General features: G+C 51.2%; 1 protein-coding gene and 1 long non-coding RNA gene across 2 annotated transcripts; one reads left to right on the forward strand and one right to left on the reverse strand.

The window, feature by feature from the left end:
- Positions 1 to 1,284: 1,284 nt before the first annotated feature.
- On the reverse strand, positions 1,285 to 9,857 carry Ren (renin). Its single transcript, XM_005073361.4, has 9 exons — positions 9,748 to 9,857; positions 7,528 to 7,678; positions 6,947 to 7,070; positions 6,196 to 6,314; positions 5,272 to 5,468; positions 3,293 to 3,412; positions 2,768 to 2,912; positions 2,414 to 2,512; positions 1,285 to 1,622 (listed from the first exon to the last, which is right to left on the reverse strand). The coding sequence occupies exons 1-9, from the start codon at positions 9,840 to 9,842 to the stop codon at positions 1,461 to 1,463; spliced, it is 1,212 nt and encodes a 403-aa protein (XP_005073418.1). The 5' UTR covers positions 9,843 to 9,857; the 3' UTR covers positions 1,285 to 1,460.
- Positions 9,858 to 10,072: 215 nt separating this feature from the next.
- Positions 10,073 to 12,494, forward strand: LOC121136986. Its single transcript, XR_005874191.1, has 2 exons — positions 10,073 to 11,518; positions 11,927 to 12,494. It is a non-coding gene; the product is annotated as an uncharacterized LOC121136986 (long non-coding RNA).
- Positions 12,495 to 18,510: the final 6,016 nt, after the last annotated feature.

Genomic DNA, 18,510 nt, shown 5'->3' on the forward strand with positions numbered 1-18,510 from the left:
TGCCAGCACCAGTCACATGGGATTGAGGTGGAAGATTCCCAGGACCTGAGTCAGCTGGATTGGGTTCTAGGATCGTTTTTTTTTTTTTCAGGATTCTTCCCTGCTTGATTCTTCACCAAGTTATCTTCCAATGCCTTTCTGTCTCTATGTGTTTCTCACGTGTGAGGTGGGATTGTTGGATGTCTGAAGTCTGTGTTAGGTGGTGATGAGTTAGATTGCCTGTGTCAATGGTTACTTGGAGCAGGGGCATATAGAGCATGCAGAGAAACTGAGAGGAGCTTCCCAGGGAACTCCATATAAGGTCGAATCGCTCAGCAGGGCAGAGCCTGGGATCAGTGTCAGCTTCTATGAGCTGGAAGCATCTCTCTGACTTAGGGTTACTATTGCGGTGATCAAAGCTACTGGGGAGGAAAGGGCTTATTTGCTTACACTTCCACATCACAGCTCACCAAAGGAAGTCAGGACAGGAACTCAAGCAGGCAGGAACCTGGAGGCAGGAGCTTATGTGGAGGCCATGAAAGAGTGCTGCTTATTGGCTTGCTCCCTCTGACCTGATTTGTTATAGAACCTGGTCCCGCCCACAATGGGCTGGACCCTCCCACATCAATCACTAATTAAGAAAATTTCCTACAGTCTTGCATGTAGCCCCATCTTATGGAGGCATTTTCTTAATTGAGGTTTTCCTCATCTCAGATGATTTTAGCTTGTGTCAAGTCGACATAAAAGTAGCCAGTATATTTACCCACACTCTATTGCCATAGCCCTACGGCTTTTCCCTCCCGGTGGACCTAGAGGATCACGGGGTCTATTTCTTTGCAAACTCCTCAACCAAGGTTGTTTCAGGAACAAACTCTATGTGAATCTTGTTGACAGTAGATGGAAGGCATTGGTTTTACACACTAAAACATGTGGGGGCTATTTTATCACATTCTCCCTCTCTCCCTTTCTGTCTCTGTGTCTGTCTTTCTCGGTGTCTCTGTTTGTGTGTGTGTGTGTGTGTGGGGTAGCCAAAGGACAACTTCAGTTATCATTCCTTAGGTACTAAGCCCCGGTGATCTGCTTGTCTCCATCCTCCTGGCTGCCTTCATGCCTGGCTTTTTTTTTTTTTTTAATGTGGGTTCTGGGGATGGAACTCAGGCTCTCACACTTGAAAAGCAAGCACTTTACTGACAAGGCTACATCTCCAGCCCTATTTGTCATGCGTCTTCTCTCTGTGTGACCATGCAACTGTCCCTTCTTCTGCTCCAAACTCAAAAGAATCCACCAGAAACAGGTTCTAGCATGAAGTCTTTATTCTGTGTTTCCTCAAAACCAGGAATGGTGAGTGTGGGCAAGGGGGCAAGCACTCCTTGGGAGCTGTGTCCAATGTCCCTGTGTGGGGGCCAAGCCCAGACAAAATGGCTCTCGGAGCGCCAGCTTTGCCTTGGCCTGAAACCAGGGTCACTGGGTGACAGAGGGCCTTATCGGGCCAAAGCAAACCCAATGCGATTGTTATGCCGATCAAACTCAGTGTAGAACTTGCGGATGAAGCTGGCGCCCAGGACCCAGACTGGCCCAGTGGGTGGCGGGATGTCTAGGCCTTGGAGAGCCAACGTGCATAGGTCATCATTCCTGTAGGGATCCTGGCAAGAAGAGGGAGACTTACTCTATTGCCCATGACACAACCCCTTCCCACCACCTGACCCTGGCAACTGTCCTCAGTGTATATCCCAGCTCTCCCACACCCTTCCAGAGCCGGCTCAGCCCAGCCTAAATTGCAGCCTTCCTGGGGCAGGCAGGCAGGCAGGCAGGCAGACAGGCAGGCAGGCAGGCAGGCAGGCAGGCAGGCAGGCAGGCAGGCAGGCAAACAGTGTGTCTACCCTGTGTTCCCAGGCTTACTTAGTTTCTGACCAAGACCAAATCACTGAGCTTCTCTAGGACCCTGAGAGTGCAAAGGGCAGAGGACTAAAAGGAGGGACACCCAGAAATGGAGAGAGGACTGTCACTGAGTCACAGCATGCATGAGTTTGTTGGGTTTTTTGTTTGTTTGATTTGGTTTGATTGTTTATTTTTATTTACTTATTTTTCTGGACAGCCCTGTAACAGCTCTTGCTGTCCTAGAACTCACTCTGTAGACCAGGCTGGCCTCAAATTCATAGACATCCACCTGCCTCTGCCTCCCGAGTGCTAGGATTAAAGATGTGCACCCCCCCTGCCCATCTAAATCTGGGGAGTTTTGAAAACTTTGATTCCCAGGTGCCTGTCTCAGAAGGTTTGATGGGCAAGGCGAGGCATGCAGCCCGGGTACTGGGATTGTTAAAATTTCTCTAGATGACACAAGCAGCATTCATGGATCACTGGCCTAGTTGGTGATTGGTACAGCACAGCTTCTCCCCTTTGGGTGGCCCCGCCCACCCTCCTCACTGAGCCTCACCTGTAGCACGTAGTCCTCCCTGGTGAGTGTATAGGCTCTGCCTCCCAGGTGGAAAGAGATGTCAGGGAGGCTGGACACCTGGCTGCAGTCCACAACATACTGGGGAAATGAAGGAAGCTCTTTTCAGTGTGGACATCTCTGAGAAGTCCAGAGCCCTGTGCCAGAGAGCCCTGGACAGTCTCTGCTCACCCTCCACGGGAGACATGCCACACATTCAGGGAGGGTGAGCAATGAGGAGATGGCTTGAAATGACTTTGTTTTGGCATCCAGTGGTGTCTGGATGGGTTGGAGGCTGGAACCAGGTGGTTAACCCCCACCCCGCCCCCCAGGCTGTTCTCTCCACCTATTTCTTACATCATCTGTGCTCCTCTCCTTGGCTCCCAGGGTTTGCATGAGCAACTTCAGGGAGCTCGTAGGACCCGAGATAAAGGACGCACCAGTGTCCACAACTACCACGCAGCCCTCCTCACACAGCAAGGTGGCAGACCCCACAGATACCCTGCGGAGGCTACAGTTAGACGGGTAGACAGACAGACAAGAAGGCAGACAGGCAGAAGCCGCCAGGCACCCCCCAGCCTGCGGGTCTTTCCCAACTTAGGGTGGTGATAGGAAGCCATAGGAGGGGTCTGGTGGTGCACTGGAGGAGAGCCGAGCCCTGAGAGAAGGTGCTGGCTGTCCTTGTTATCAGCGCATGATCTAGAGACCTCCTCCCCCTGAGCCCTCTCCTTCCCATCCTCAGTTCCCATCCCATGCCCCCATCCTGGACAGAGCTGGCAGGGAGCTGCGCCTTAAGGAGTGGCTACCCCCCTCTCAACCCACCCCAGCCCGATCCCAGTGGCAACATCAGTTGGAGGGTTGGGAAGGTTGAGGATTCCTCACCCCTTCATCGCAATTTCCCAGGAGCCAGTCCTGCTGATGCTCACATAGTGAAAATTGCCTTGGTAATGCTGGGGGTCGCTGCCCCCAAGCACCACCTCTCCCCCCAGCAGGTGGGAGTCCCTAAAGGAAAGATCAGCAGAAGTTAGAGACACACAGCCTTTGAACCCTGAGACTTCAGGGTAGAGGGCATTGGGGTAGAGGGAGGGTTTAGTGGGCAGATGGCGAGGCTGTAAGCTGTCATCAGGAGTCCTGGAGAATCCGTACCTGCTCTCCCTTGCTGGCCCCTCCCCAAATGCAACAGAAGTATTTCTAGGGCTGTCTAGCTGCCTCCAGAAAGCTATCAGGTTCAGGACACAGGGTGGATGCAAGTAAGTCCTAAATGTACGTGCCTTCTCACATGGGTGCAACAGGTATGTGGGGTAGACTCCAGACTCTAGAGTGTAGGGAGAAATCAGGCATCTAATGGGGCTGGGCCTGATGAGTGGGAGCCTGTTGGGGTATAGTTATGGTTCTGTGGCAAGGGTCCTGGAAGTGCGGCCGTTCAGGGCCACATAAGGCTCCTTTCTCCTCCAGATTTCTGTTGAGGCTGAGAGGGACACAGAGAGAAGGCCTTCTTTGTGGACAAGGTTCAGCAACCTGGTTGTTTGGTAGGGGTAGAGGTTAATTTTCACCCTTCAGGCAACTGAGTTACCAAATGATGAAACCACTCAGAGCTTGGTGGACTCATGGTGACTGGAGCCAGGCTCTTGTTCCCAGCCAAATCTGATTGCCCTCACCTTCCTCTCCATGTCCATGATGCTACCTCAGCCCGGGGCTGCCTGGGGCTGCTTCCCAAGGTACTTACATGAATGTGAAGGAGTTTCCCAGAATCCATGACATACAAATATGTATGTGCACATGTGTACATGGGGTAGGTGTACACGTGTTCTGTGTGAGAGTCAGTCACTTCCATGAACGTTACTTCTTCCTAGCCCTTACAGGCCTGCTTGCTGCCGTTGCAGGATCCTGCGTCTGAACCCCATGTGACTTCCCATCAGCTCTTCTCCACCCACAGCATGGCTCAAGCATCCTCTAGCATTTAGAACACCCACCTCCCATTCCCCGCTCTTCCCTGGATCTCGCCCCACACCCTGCCCCACATCCCCTTTCCTGTTGAGTTTCCCAAAGCAGCCTACATTTTGTGACCTACATTTCCTGACGCCTACTTCCACTCTTAACCACCTTTTTCTTTTTCTCTTTTTGGTCTTGCCTCCACTCTTTGAAACACATACTTCCCAAGACCACTGACTGCAGGAGCTTCTGATTGGTGTAATTCACTCGAAGCCTCCCTTTGTAAAGAAGTCTTCCCGAGTCACCGTCCCGTCCAGAGACTCCTGCTTCCTCTGAGACTGCTCTAGACCCCCCCTCCCTTCCACTCTCACTGCCCCCCCCCCCTGTTCTCACCCATGATGATTTTACCTCCAGCTCAAACCATCTTTCTGAACCCAGAAATTGGCAGCAGATCCCAACCCCACTGGGACCCTCACTATAGCTTCCCCAAAGCTGAACTGCACAGAGTCCTGGCCTAGAATCAAAAAGCATCCGTGACTTTCAGTGCCGGGTGCCTGGTGTACCCGGAGCATTCACAGTGCTGTACTTCTCGTCTCCCCTACTGGACGGTAAGCTCTATGAGGATGGAGGGGAGGGATTGTCTTGTTCACTGTGCACCTCTGGAGCCTTCCGTGGCACATGGCACAGAGTACTGGCTGGATCAATGACAGAACAAATACACAAAGGCACCAACAAAGGCTGGCTGTGCCTGTGTGGCCAGTCCCTAAGGACTGAAAGTTTGATTTCCATTCATTTTAATTGGCCAGTGTGTGGTTCTAGATATGGATTGAGGACCACCTCATCAGGAGCATGGAAATCCTGGCCTGGACTCTTACCATTCCTCCAGTTCTCTGCCCCTCCCTGCCTTGGCCTGGGGATCAAAGGCCCACCTGCTGTAGTAGACGGAGAAGACTTCCTCCTTCAGCACCCTCTGGGACAGAATGTGGTCAAAGACAGGGGTCACCCCACCGACGGCCTGAGCAGGGAATCCCATGCCCAGTACCCCATCAAACTTGGCCAACATGAAGGGCATCAGGGGCAGCTCAGTGACCTCTCCAAACGTCTGTGTCACAATGAGTCCACCCACCTGTGAGAGAAGAGCCAGAAGAGATGGAAGTCACTTCCCAACCCTGGCTGGGATCTGCTCTGGCTTCCACGCCAGGAACCCCAGAGCTACACAGGTTCTATACATCAGTTAGGAAAGATCACCCCAACAAGCCTACACACACCCAATCAGCACATCTATGCTTGGAGCAAGAGAGATGGGGTTGACTGGTGCTTTAAAGCTGAGAAAGAGGTCCCACCGGGCAGGTGACCCGCAGCCCGCCCAGAGGCCAGGTTTTATACTACCACACCAGCTGGAGCTCAGGATTTCCCTATCATAACCCGGGCTTCCCCCACCCCCAGTTTAACAGGCATGGTGAGAGGGAAGGGCTCGCACTGGTTCCCTCTGGGGCTCAACGTGTGTTTCCCTACCTCCAGCTCTACAACAGGGACGGCCTACACACTGGCCCAAAGAAAGCAAATCTTGCCCTGGCACAAAACCCTGGTCTCCAATCTCAACAATACTCCAAGCCTGGTTTGAACTCATAAGTGCAGGCTCGTCACAAGGTTGGAAACTGTGGGGTTTAGGCTAGCCCCCACACAAGTTAGACGCAAAGCCTTGTCAGCCTATTTGCTCCATTGAAACTCTGGTCTTCATAACTTCAGCTAGAAACTTCCAAGGAGGTTGTCCTTCAACTTCCCAGGCTCCAAGGTGGGCTGGGATATACCTGCCCTGCTCTGATGGGCCCCATAGGGCTGGTCCTACTTACAGTTACTATGTCCTGGCTGAGGAAACCTTTGACCTTCCCTGATCCATAGTGGATGGTGAATTCAGTCCCATTCTCCATGTAACTGGAGGATTCTGAGGAGTCATAGAGGCTGTGAATCCCTAGCAGAGGGACACAGGCTCAGATTAGTATAAGAGTTATTGACTGAGGCAGGAGGCTTAGAAATAGGGCAAGTGGTAGGCATGGCTAATATGGCTGAAGACTTAACTCAGGGTGCCCATGGGTGTGTGTGTGTGTGTGTGTGTGTGTGTGTGTGTGTGTGTGTGTGTGTGTGTGTGTGTGTGTTGGTGTTCCTGAGTCTACAGCTTGGAAAAAATGTATACCAGGAGGGATGGTTTTTCTCTTATGTGCTTGTGCTTCTGAGACATTCGTTTCAAACAAAGAATTCAATAGGCATTGCTAACATTGATACAGTGCTAAGAGGATTCTGGCTGGGGTACAGAGTAAGGGTTAGTATGAGGGTGTTGACTAAGGCTATCATTGGAAGAGCCTCAGGACTTGGAATGAGTTTGCAACATTGTTCCTGACTGAATCCTAGGGACCCTGGGAAATGGCCTTCCAGGTACCCAGGCACTTCCCTTAGCTGGCTTACTCACCTTGGTGGCCAGAGACATTTCCTCTCTCTTTCTAGGATCAGTGGCATGGGGCTGAGGGAGAGCAATTCATTGGAGCATGGGGAATTGAGCTAGGAGCAGCCGGAAGGGCTTGGTGAGAGGCGCACACTGACTCTTACCACAGGCAGTGTAGAGAGGGCTGCACTTCGTGGAGGGTACCCAGAGGTTGGCTGAACCTGTGTCAAAGATGACTTTGAAGGTCTGGGGTGGGGTGCCAATGCCAATCTCGCCATAGTACTGGGTCTGCAGGAGTAGAAGGCAAGTGAGGACCAAGGCAAGCGAGCCTTGGGTTTGGGAGCCGCGCCTGGCCCCCCTCTTTCTTGGCTCTTGGCTTTCCATTTTGCATTATCCTCTGCTGTCCTGGAATATAGGAGACTCACTGAGGCGTGAAAGCCTAATAGAAGCAGTTAAAATAGCTGGGCACGAAAGCACCCTGGAGGCAGAAACTTGTAGACCTCTATGAGTTCAAGGTCAGCCTAGTCTGCATAGTGAGTTCCAGGCCTTCCAGGGCTGCATAGTGAGACCACGTCTCAAAAACAAAACAAACAACAGCAACCCCCCAGACTTCTCAGTTGTGAAAAGGGGTTCTATAGAGTGTGCAGGTGCTCTTTGGCTCTCAGTCAAGCATGGTGTGGGAAGGGTGGTGCCTGATAGTCCCAGAGAGAAAGGAAAATCGCAGCTGAGTTAGTTAGGCACTCACATCCAGGTAGTTGGTGAGGACCACTGGGGAGGTGCCATTGCCAAAGGAGAACCTCTTGGTGAATTCGCCCCATTCAGCACCGAGCTTGCTCATGTCCACTCCGCGCTCCTTCAGGATTTCCCGGACGGAGGGCATTTTCTTGAGTAAGATCCTGCTCCGGAGTAGGGGCAGAAAAGCAGAAGGGTCGTGTAGACCACCAACATGGCCAGAGCCCAGATTTCTTGCTTTTGGTGTGTCTATTACTAACTAATCACTTCTTGTGCCCTGGGGTTTCTCAGGAGGATGTACAAGCCTCTTGAGTCACTTATTCTGGTACTAAATAATTCTCAAATCCCTCCTGTTGTCTCATTTTAATCAGATAAGGCAATTTGTCTGTCCATCCATCCTGGATTGGGACATAAAGGTCATTGCTGTCTCTTGACCTCTCCTTTGATTGATGGGGAGACAGTGCCATCTGGGGCCTGTAGGTGGCAGCAGATGCCCACGGCAGGCTGCAGGGACTTGGGGACCCCTGGGGTATCACAGAGTCAGGTGATGTGTGCCCACTGAACCCAGCAGGATTCAGATAGGCCAGTGTCTTGGCCCTTTGTCTCATATCAGCCATCCTACAGTCACCTTTGACTGGCAGAATTAAAGAGGTGTACAAACAGTGACCCACAGAGCTGCTCCTGGCCGCAGAGCAGCTGCCTGGCACGCGCCCACATACAAACCAAACAACAGCTAGCTCTCTGTTTTCCAGTGGAGACGCTGAAGGCTCATGGGGGGGGGGGTGAAGATGACTCAGAAATGCCAAACAGAGTCCATGCTGTCTGGCTGTCTTTTCTACCTAGAACTGCCCAGACAGCCGTGAAGACTGTTTTGCAGTCAGAGGAAGGTGCCTTAAGCCCTGGGCCAGAGAACTCTGGGACAAGCCCACCTCAGTGGCAGTATGCTTTCCCAGACACAGAGGCCCTGCTTCTTCTCCGATGTGAGTCCCAACCTTTCCTGGCACTCTGTGCCCTCACGCCCCCTGCTTTGGCCATACTTCACACCTAGCTGTGTAATCTCTAGCAGAAATGACGTACAGGGCTACCCTAGTTTACTCTTCACAAGTATTTTCTCACTTACTGTATTTGATCCCAGCTATCCCACAAGATAGGAAGGTTTGTTATCCCTGCTCTATGTAGGAGAAAGGAAAAAGTGTCCAAAGGTCCGCTCCCCACCATGTCCTGAAAAGGCCCATGCTTTACTGCACTTTGTGGCCCTTCCTCTTTGAGAAAACCCCTCTGCAGTGCAGGTTTTCTACATGCCTTTAACTCCAGTGCTCAGGGGGCAGAGGAAGGCCGATCTCTGTGAGTTCGAGGCCAGTCTGGTCTACAGAGTGAGTTCCAGGACAGCCAGGGCTACACAGTGAAACCCTGTCTCAAAAACAACAACAAAAAGAAGCCTCACTCCCACAGGCCTGGAAAGGCCCTGATGAATGCTTCATCTTCCTGAACGGGGCTGCCAGGAGCCTTTCCTTGACTCTACTCAGTGGTAATCCATGCTATAGTCACGGCTTCTTACACCATGCCTGGCAGGACACAGCTTAATGCGCATTATCTCATCAACTCTTCAAAGCAGTCCCAGGGAGCAGGCTCTGTTATGATCCTGTTAGAATGGCACACTAAGACTTGGTGAGGTTAGCCTTGCTGCTGGACCTGGCTTTGTCTGCTGCTAGTGAAGCAGAAAATTTAACCTGGAAAAATCTAGAGGACCTGCCTCTGACCTCTTCACCATTCTCCTTACCCGGAGAGTTAACCTGGCGGTGCCCTGTGCAGTCACCGCAATGTGTACTTAGGGATCAGGAACGTGTGGCCCTCTGGATGAGAAGGCGACAGCCCTTCCTAATTAGTTATGAATGTGTGGCACAGGCAAGCCACTGAAATTCTCAGAGCAGGACCACACATCCATGACTGACTGGCCATAAGAACAGGGTGACCCCTTGAGCTGGGTGGTGGTGGCTCAGGCCTTTAATCCCAGCACTCGGGAAGCAGAGACAGGCAGACCTCTGTAAGTTCAAGGCCAGCCTGGTCTACAGAGCGAGTTCCAGGATAGGCTCCAAAGCTACAGAGAAACCCTGTCTCGAAAAACAAAATAACAACAACAAAAGAACTGCCTGACCCCACGTATCTGAAAGCTGAGAGCACTGGTAAAGACACCAGTCCCCGCACCCTGCCATCCCTTCTCTGCCCAAGTTACCTTCCAAAGGCGGCTGTGTCTGTCGGGAGACTGAAGGCGCAAGAGCTCCAGAGTATCATCAGGAGTCCCCAGAGAGGCATCCTCTTCCCGTCCATTGGTTCAGCCAAGGCTTTCTAAGGTCTGTGTAGCTCCAGAGCCCCTGACCCTTCTTTTATACACACAGGGCTGTACTATGATTTATTACCTGCAGGGCAGCCCTCATAAATCCTACCCCATGAGACCAGGCTAGGTGGGTGAGGGATAAGCAGGCCCTGGGGTGTGTGTGGGGGGGTGTGTGTATGTGGGGGGGGTGTTGGTGTGGGAAGTGTGGCAGAGCCCAGTGACATTAGAGTCCCTGCTTGGCCTGGCCCTGCCACCTCCAGCTTAGACAGAAGCTGACGAGGAGCTGTCCTGCTCAGGCCTGAGGTCAGGGCACAGACAGCATAGAACCTGGGCTTCTGAGTCCCAGCCCAGACACGACCACCTATGCTCCTGGCTGTCCTGGAACTTGTTCTATAGACTAGGCTTGAACTCAGAAATCCGCCTACCTCTGCCTCCCAAATGCAGGGATTAGAGGCGTGCACTACCACACCTGACTTAGATGCTAGAGTTACAAAACTGACAAAGTGGCAAGGACACCCTCAAAGAAATCACACTTGAGCTGTGACCTCATGGCCTGATGCACAGGCCATGAATAGTCAGAGAGGGAAAGAAAACAAGACTCAATAAAAGCATGTGCAAAGACCCTGTAGAAAGAGGAAACGTGGTGACATACGGGCCAGAAAAAAACCAGTGTTCTATAGAACAGAAAGATAGAATGGAAGGAGATGCCCCACCTCTGGGGGGCAGAGTGAATGCCTCTTACCAAACGCCTACGTGTAGCAGGCACTATTATAGGTGCTTGGTAAACTTAATGCCACTGTACCTCAGGTGTGAGATAGTTCCATTATTAGATAGTTGAGGTAACTTGCCCAAAATCATAGTGACAGTGTGTGTCACAGTCAACGTGGGGGCCCAGAACCCATTACAGACATGTAGAGCTTCAGACAATCTGGGTTCACCAAACCCATGTGAAACAGTTGGAGGTTTACCTACAAAAAAACAAGGAGCCTCTGATGGTTAGGACAGGAATGATGTAATCAACACATTTTGCAAAGATACCCTGGCTTTATGGACTAGCAAGGACTTGGGGTGGGTCCAGGGTAGCATGACCCATGCCAGTGAGAAGGTCATAGTACTGGAGTGTTCCTGTGATGGCATGGGTGGGCTTGGAATTTAAGAGGATTTGGGAGGAATTTAGGCAGCCAAATCTGCAAGGCCCAGGAGTACATGGGAGATTGTGTAATAGGAAGGGAAGTTGAGGGAGATCATGGATTTAAGGGTCTATTGGGTGTGGGCTTCCTTTAAGAAATTCCAGAGGTGGGACTGTAGAGGTAGGTGGCTCAGAGGTTAAGAGCACTGGCTGCTTTTCCAGAGGTCCTGAGTTCAATTCCCAGCAACCACATGGTGGCTCACAACCATCTATAATGTGATCATGTGACTTCTTATGGTGTGCAGGCATACATGCAGGCAGAACACTGTATACATAATAAATAAATAAATCTTTTTAAAAAAGACAGAAAAACCCCAAAGGTGATGGCAATGACCTGGGGGAAAGGTTTATGCATCCTTTGCCACAGACCTGATGGAATGAACCTAGGAGAAGACGGGAAGCAAGACCAGAACTCCAACTCTGATAGACCAGCAGGGAGGACCAATCGGCAGAAGGGGCCACAATGGAGTGACCAGATAGGTAATTAGTCTTTGTTTTTCCTTTTTGGTTTTTCGAGACGGGGTTTCTTTGTATAGTGCTGGCACCTGGAAACTCACTCTGTAGACCAGGCTGATCTCGAACCCCGAGATCCACCTGCCTCAGTCTCCCGAGTGCGGGAATTAAAAGAGAGTGCCACCACACCATAAGGTGACTTCAACAGTGACTCAAAATGACCAAGATAAGAAGGAGCGGGAGGCAATCCAGTAAAGCCACTGCCGTTCTCCGCTCCCCTCTTGATGAAAGAGAGGGGCAGGGCTACTAATGACTCCATACATGGGTGGGGCCCAGGAGTGGGTAACCTCCCCTCAGGAGCAGAAGGAAGGCAGGCGGGTGTGCCAGTTGGTGTATTTGGTATTGGGGGCTGATGGACTGACTTTCTTGCTCCAGAGGCTGTAATCTTCTCCAGCCAGAGGTTTGAAGAAACACTGAAGGTCGTGAAATGATTATCGGAGTGTAGAAGCCATCCTTGGAAATCAAAGGATTGCAGAGGCTGATGTTTGATGACTGGAGTGCAGGACTTCACAGGAAGCCGGCTTGCCCTGGTCCTACTCCCTTAGCGCCTAGAGCACACTGTCCTGTGAACATAATTGCTCTTAGCATCTTCATCGAGCAGCTGTGGCTGCTTGCTAGCAACCCTCAAGATTGAGTCTGGTGACATCCTTTCCCAGAAAGGGGATGGGGTGAGGTCATTAGACCCTCACCTGAGATTCCAGCTGCTCCTTCCTAGACCTCCCCTCTAGATGTAAGTGATTCAGATGAGCTGCAGGTAGTTGTGTTGTCTGTGGAGGAGCTGGGGTACAGAGACTGGAAGGTTATCTGAAGGGGCGCTCTGCCCGTGCAGGTGTGGGGAAGTCATCGTCTGTGCTGGGGTGGGACCTTTGATGGTGTAGCTGCTTTGGGATTGATCACTCTTGCTTTGTAAGGAAGCCTAATAAACTTGGTTCACCGGACTGGACTTCAATGGAATCATACTTATCTGGAGTGAGTAGATGTTCATATCTCCACAGGAAAAGATCATTAAACAGTTCTCCCAGTTGCTTAGACACAGACACAGGAAATATGTGCCGGGTTTTACCCTAGGGTTGGGCCAGTGATGAGGAACAAAAGAATTTACTGTCTTAGCAAAAACAAAAAAAAGGACAGGTTTGAGGCTGAATCTCACTATATAGCCCAGTCTGACCTCAAAGTCATGATCATTCTGTCTTAGTTTCTCAAGTACTAGGATTACAGGTGTATGCATCCACAACGAATACAAAGCATTATTGACTGGAGAACTGTGTGGACCTAAGGAAGGAAGTTAAGATAGGACAGGCTAAGCCAAATGAGACCACGGGAAGAGAAGAGCCGAGCTGAGGTGGTGACAACAGCTGAGTCTCAGGCTGGGGTGTCCAGTCGGAGGAGGGCCGGGCATTTGCCAGAATGAAGGTGGAGTGGTGTCATGTGACAAGGTCAGCCTTGGACTTGGGTGGCGGCCGAGGCAGAACACAGCTGAGGCTGTTGGGAATGGGATGCCCTAGAAGCCAGAGAATCCTACACCAAATGACCAACACACATTTAAAGGTGTGGTTTAAGACAGCCATGAACTCGTGGTCCTCTCTCCTCTGCCGTGTCAGCATTTCCCACTGGCGTGTGCTATCACACTCCGTCACCCAGGGAGTGAAGAGGTCAGGGTACAGCCAGGTCACCATCTGCGTGGTTAGTGATGTCATTGGGGAGGGTTACAGAAGGCACGGGGTGGAGGAAGATGGCAAGTTGGGAGCCAAAGTCTGTAATAAATGACAGGGCAGGACCCACAAGCCCAATAATAACACAGCGAGCGAATGGAGAGGGTCCAAGAAGAGACGCAGGGCGAGGAGACCAAGGTCATCTCCTGGTGTCTATGTCACCCTGGGAGGCAAACGGACCAGTGTCCCCAGGGACACGAGAGGGAACCACGACCTAGAAGGACAAACAGTGTATCCTAACTCACAGACAATGCGTGCAGCCACCTAGGGGGTGGGGCCATGCCCCCAGATCTCACTCTCCATACCCTGAGGCCCTGCCGAGACAGAGTTCCTCATGAATCCCAGCGGAATAGCTTAAAACTGATCATGTCTTTTAGTTTTCCATCATGGCTGCTATCTGTCATGGGTGGAAAGAGGGGTTGACCCCCCTACCTGTTTTCTCCCTCTGCTCTTCCCAAGCCCTCGAGGAGAGGGAGCAAGCACACGGAGGGAACAAATGGGAAGGCGCCATGGGTACTGGCGACCGACAGAGCACACATCCCACCAGTCATCTTGATCAGGCAGCCCGCGTATGCTTAGCAGACCCCTTAGCAGCCCGGTGACACAGGCATGGCTTACCCCACCATTCAGACGAGGATGCTGATGCTGCAGAGTGGAGGGAGGACAAGATGAAGGCTCCGCCTTGATACTTCCCCTGTAGCTATGGGTGTCAGGATGGGTGGACAAGCCGATGGGAGTCTAAAGAGATGGGTGCCTGGCTAGAGGGACTGATGCCAAACCTACAGACCGAGGCATGGCGTCTTAGCACTTCTCTAGCCCAGGTTAGACCACAGCACACTGAGGCAGGACCTTCACAAGTATGTTAAGGTAAGGTACAGACCCTTCTAAAGCAAAGGCAGGACCAGGGTCCACGGTAGGCAACAGGTCTGGGCCTCTGTGGACCCAGCACCCTGTCTCCCCAACACAACCTCACTCTTGGCATCCATCCTTTCCTCTTGTCAGTGTGTGTCACACACCTCCACCTGTGTGTGTGTGTGTGTGTGTAAGTGTGTGTGTGTGTGTGTGTGGTCCCAGGGTCTGCTTGGCTTGGGACAAACAGTACACACAAGTGTGTGAGAGATGTGTGAATAGTTTCACCAGGGGAGGGACACCCAGCAACTCCTAGCTGTGGAAGAGGGAGGAGCAGCAGAACAAGATGAGCTGCCAAGCGGGCAAGTAGCCCAGCAATGACAATGCCCTTTACTTATTTTCACATGAAAAAATTGTTCTGTGTATGAGTGTTTTGCCTGCATGTACTATATGCACCCCATGTTTGCAGTGCTGGAGGCCAGGACAGAGTGTCACATCTCTAGGAACTGACGTTGTAGAGGGCTGTGAGCCACCATGTGGGTACTGGGAACTGAACCTAGGTCCTCTGCAAGAGTAACAAGTGCTCATAAGTGCTGGGCCATTTCTCCAGCTGGACAGTGTCCTTTCTGCCCTTTCTGCCTCCACCATGATGCGGCACCTGGCAGTGGAGTGCTGGACATGATCATATCTGGACTGGACGCTGGGTATCACCTCTAAGCAGCTCTGGAAGTGACATGAACCAGCACCCTGAGAACAAGTCTAGATGACTGGAAAAACTCCCTGAGAAGCTGCAAGGGAGAAGACCCAGGGGCGACCTGAAGCCCTTGCAGAACTTTGACAAGGGAAGCCGGACCAGATGCTCTTGTGCAGCCAATGATGCAGAGCACAGGCCTGAGACACACGGCAGGGAGGCCCTGGACTTTGGTTCAACAAGAAGGAGCAAGGATGCCCGGAGCTGCGTTTGTATCCTTGATGGTCACACTGAGGCTGATGCTCAGAGGCTAGGAGGCTCTGCAGGTGGGAAAGGTCGAGCTGACTACGGGCCTTCCAGCATTACAGTTGACCCTTTCTGTCCTCACTCCGCCCATTGGCCGGCCCGACCCTCTGCCATTTCCATTGCTGGGGAGAAGGTAGTTTCAGTCAGGCCCTCTTTCCCTCCAGACTCAGACCCTCTGGCATCTTAGATCCTGGGACAGAGAATGTTCAAGATCTTTATCAGGTCATCTCCCAGGACCTTAGTCCAGGGGTCTAATTCTTCTCATAGGACTCCCCATGCTGCCATTTCTAGGACCAGGCTGTATCACGTCACCTCAAGGTCAAGGTTAAGGAAACGGGGCAGAGAAGGGGCAGAGGAGAGGGTTTTCTTGGCCCACTCTCTGCCCATGGGTGGAGAACCAAGCAGGAGAAGCATAAATCTAGCCGAGCCCAGCTTTCCCAGTCAGGCTTCAGAGGCCAGTACGTCTGGGCATGGGGTTTGGCATCCAGGGAATCTCTCTAAAGACAGCGATGTCAAGGCTTGGTCTTAATTTGGTTTCCAATCCCATCCACCTCCGTGATAAGGAGAGACAGTTTACATGGAGGCTGTGGTGACTTGGGAAGACTGGGGTGGAGGAGGGAAGGCTGAGTGGTATCAAAAATCTTGTTTGCAGTTTTGAAAGGGACAAGGATTCACTCCTGGTCATCAGCATGTAATATAACACCTGCCCAGTGTGTTAGTCAGTGGTGGAGGGAGGACTCATCCCGTACAGTGTTTGGGAGTCAAACATCTCCGAGCCAGCCCTGTTTCTGTTTGTAAATAGCAAATGGATACTCAGAGGAAGACGGAAAATAGACATCCCCCCTTCACCCTCCTCCTTGGGCCTCTGCCCCAACTGTTTGCTTTGTTTCCCATCCTTGCAAGGACCCAGCTGGCTCTTCAGAAATTTTTCAATCAGAGCGCTGACGCTGGACGCAGCAGGGATGAGCAACCAGGACCTTGAGAGAGAAAGGCCCAGAATAGAGCTGAATAGCCATCCAGGGCTGCCTTGTGTGGGTGGACTCTAGGATGATTAGTCAGAGCCCCAGGCAGGGTGTTGTTGTGGGGACAGAACCTTGGGGCTGTGCTGGAGTGGGGGTGGGGAGAGAACCATGTGTCCTAATCTATTCATTGTGGGGACCTTGGTGGGCTCAGGGTTTAGCCATGGGGTTGGGATCGTTCTAACCTGAGACCTGGTAAAACCAGAAACTGAAGGTAAGTCTCACAGCCCTCAGGAGCTGCAGGGGTTAGGGGAGGAGAGCAGGGAATGGTGGGAAAGCCTGGTGGAGGGTTCCTGAAACAAAGCGCATTCAGGGTAATGGAGCCTGACAATGTATCCCAACACAGGTAAGCTAGAAACACAAACTCTTCCCGACTTCCATTGAAGGTGGGCATTGGAGAAGCAGGGGAGGTTACACAGGAGGATGTGGCAGAGAGAGGGCTCGTGCGTGTGCACACAGAGACCAGTGGGTGGTGCAGGGTGGATCTGTATGGGGATACTGGGGGCATGAGCTGAGCTTCACCAAGCAGGAAGCTAGCTAGGAAAAGAATAGAAAAAAACTGCTCCAATTAAAAAAGCATTTGTGATGAAACACAGCATTCTCCAGTCCTGTCCTTACTCTCAGCCCTGATCTCCAAGGACCACAGCTCCCCCACCCCCCCAAAACACACACCCTCCCTGGGTTCTGCCCTGCTTGATCATGGGGTGTACACTTCTGAACATTGTTACATGCATCCTGCCATTTCTCAGTGTTAATTTTCATGAGTTTTAATTGCTCTTCAAGTAGAAGAGTCTTTCTTTCATATTCCACCCTCCAGGTTTTGACAAAACAAACTCTTGTGGGGTTTTTTGTTGTTGTTGTTTTGCTTGTTTTTGTTTTTGTTTTTGATTTTTGAGACAGAGTCTCTCTATGTAGTCCTGGAACTCATTCTGTAGACCAGGCTGGCCTTGAATTCACAGAGATCTGCCTGCCTCTGCCTCCTGAATTCTGGGAATGAAGGTGTGTGCCACTGTCCTGAGTAAAATCATGTTTTCCCCCCTGTGTATTATAGTAATCTCTATGGTGTATGTTTTTCTTGTCCTCCACTGACATCCCTTTGGGTTTCATGACCAGATTCTGCTCATAATCAACCTGCCCAGATTCTCCAAAGCCCTTTGCACCAGCTTCCAATCTGGTGTCTGGACTGTGAGATTCACACAGGGCTTCTCTGCTGCTGTCCCTGTTGCTTGGGGACTTCTTCAGTTTCCATCCTTGACTAAGGTTGGCATAGGCGCTCAGAGCTTCTTGAAAAGGGGTCAGGAGAAATAAAATCAAAACATAGCCTCACCACCTGCACTTATTCTAGGCAGTCTGGTTGCGAACTGAATTCTACCATAATCTAGATGTGCTACACACACACACACACACACACACACACACACACACACACACCAAGCCTGCAGAGCATGTTTTTCTTCTGGAAGTCTTCCTGGAATCAGTTTTCTCTTCTTTCCTTTCTCCTTTCTCCTCCCAGAACTAAAGGATTTGTAGCTTCTCTTTCCCAGTAAGACATTAATTATAGAATAATTTTAAATGCTATCTCTGATATGAAAAGTTTTGTTGCACAAAAATGGGGATATATTTAATACTGAGCTACCAACTTAACCCATGATTATGATGGTAAATTTCATGTTTTAACTATATTTTTAAAATGTCCTTGACTGGGTATGGTAGTGCACACTTTTAATTCCAGTACTCAGAAGGCAGAGGCCAGTGAACCTCTGTAAGTTCAAGGCCAGGACAGCCAGGCCTATGTAGAGAGGCTCTCTCAAAATAGATAGATAGATTTGAAATATAGATAAATAAATAAAAAGAAAGAAAGAAATAGAAAAAAAGGCAGGAAAAAGAAAATGTCCTCTATGCTTTTTGCATTTTCTGTTTTCTCTGTTTGCTCTGGTCTTCTGAACACCAGGCTTTCCTGGGGCTCCCTGAACACCAGGCTTTCCTGGGGCTCCCATGCCTCCGTACCTCTCTACTCACATGGCTAAGAGCCAGGCAGGTAGAAGAGTCTGGAAACTGCACTAGCAATGCTTACAGCTGGGTGTGTCCACTGTTGGTTTCTGTGCTGCCATTCTCTGGGGCATTCTCCAATATGGAAGGCCTTTTCTCCCGACTTGTCATCTCCTGTCCAGGGACATAAACTTTGCTGCTTGCTTGGGTTCCTGGAGCAGAGAGAGAACAGGAATTCAGGCATCACCTAAGCACCCACACAGTCCCTCTCCACAGCCATGCTCTATCTGCACAGACGGGGCTCTCCCTTCTCTCATGCAGTCCTCAGGAGAGGAAGCTGCCTCTTCCAGGGAGGATACCTAGCTAGCAGGAAAGGCTGGGCATGTTGGTTGG

This window comes from Mesocricetus auratus, unplaced genomic scaffold (genome assembly GCF_017639785.1).
Source record: "Mesocricetus auratus isolate SY011 unplaced genomic scaffold, BCM_Maur_2.0 Super-Scaffold_100676, whole genome shotgun sequence".
NCBI lineage: Eukaryota > Metazoa > Chordata > Mammalia > Rodentia > Cricetidae > Mesocricetus > Mesocricetus auratus.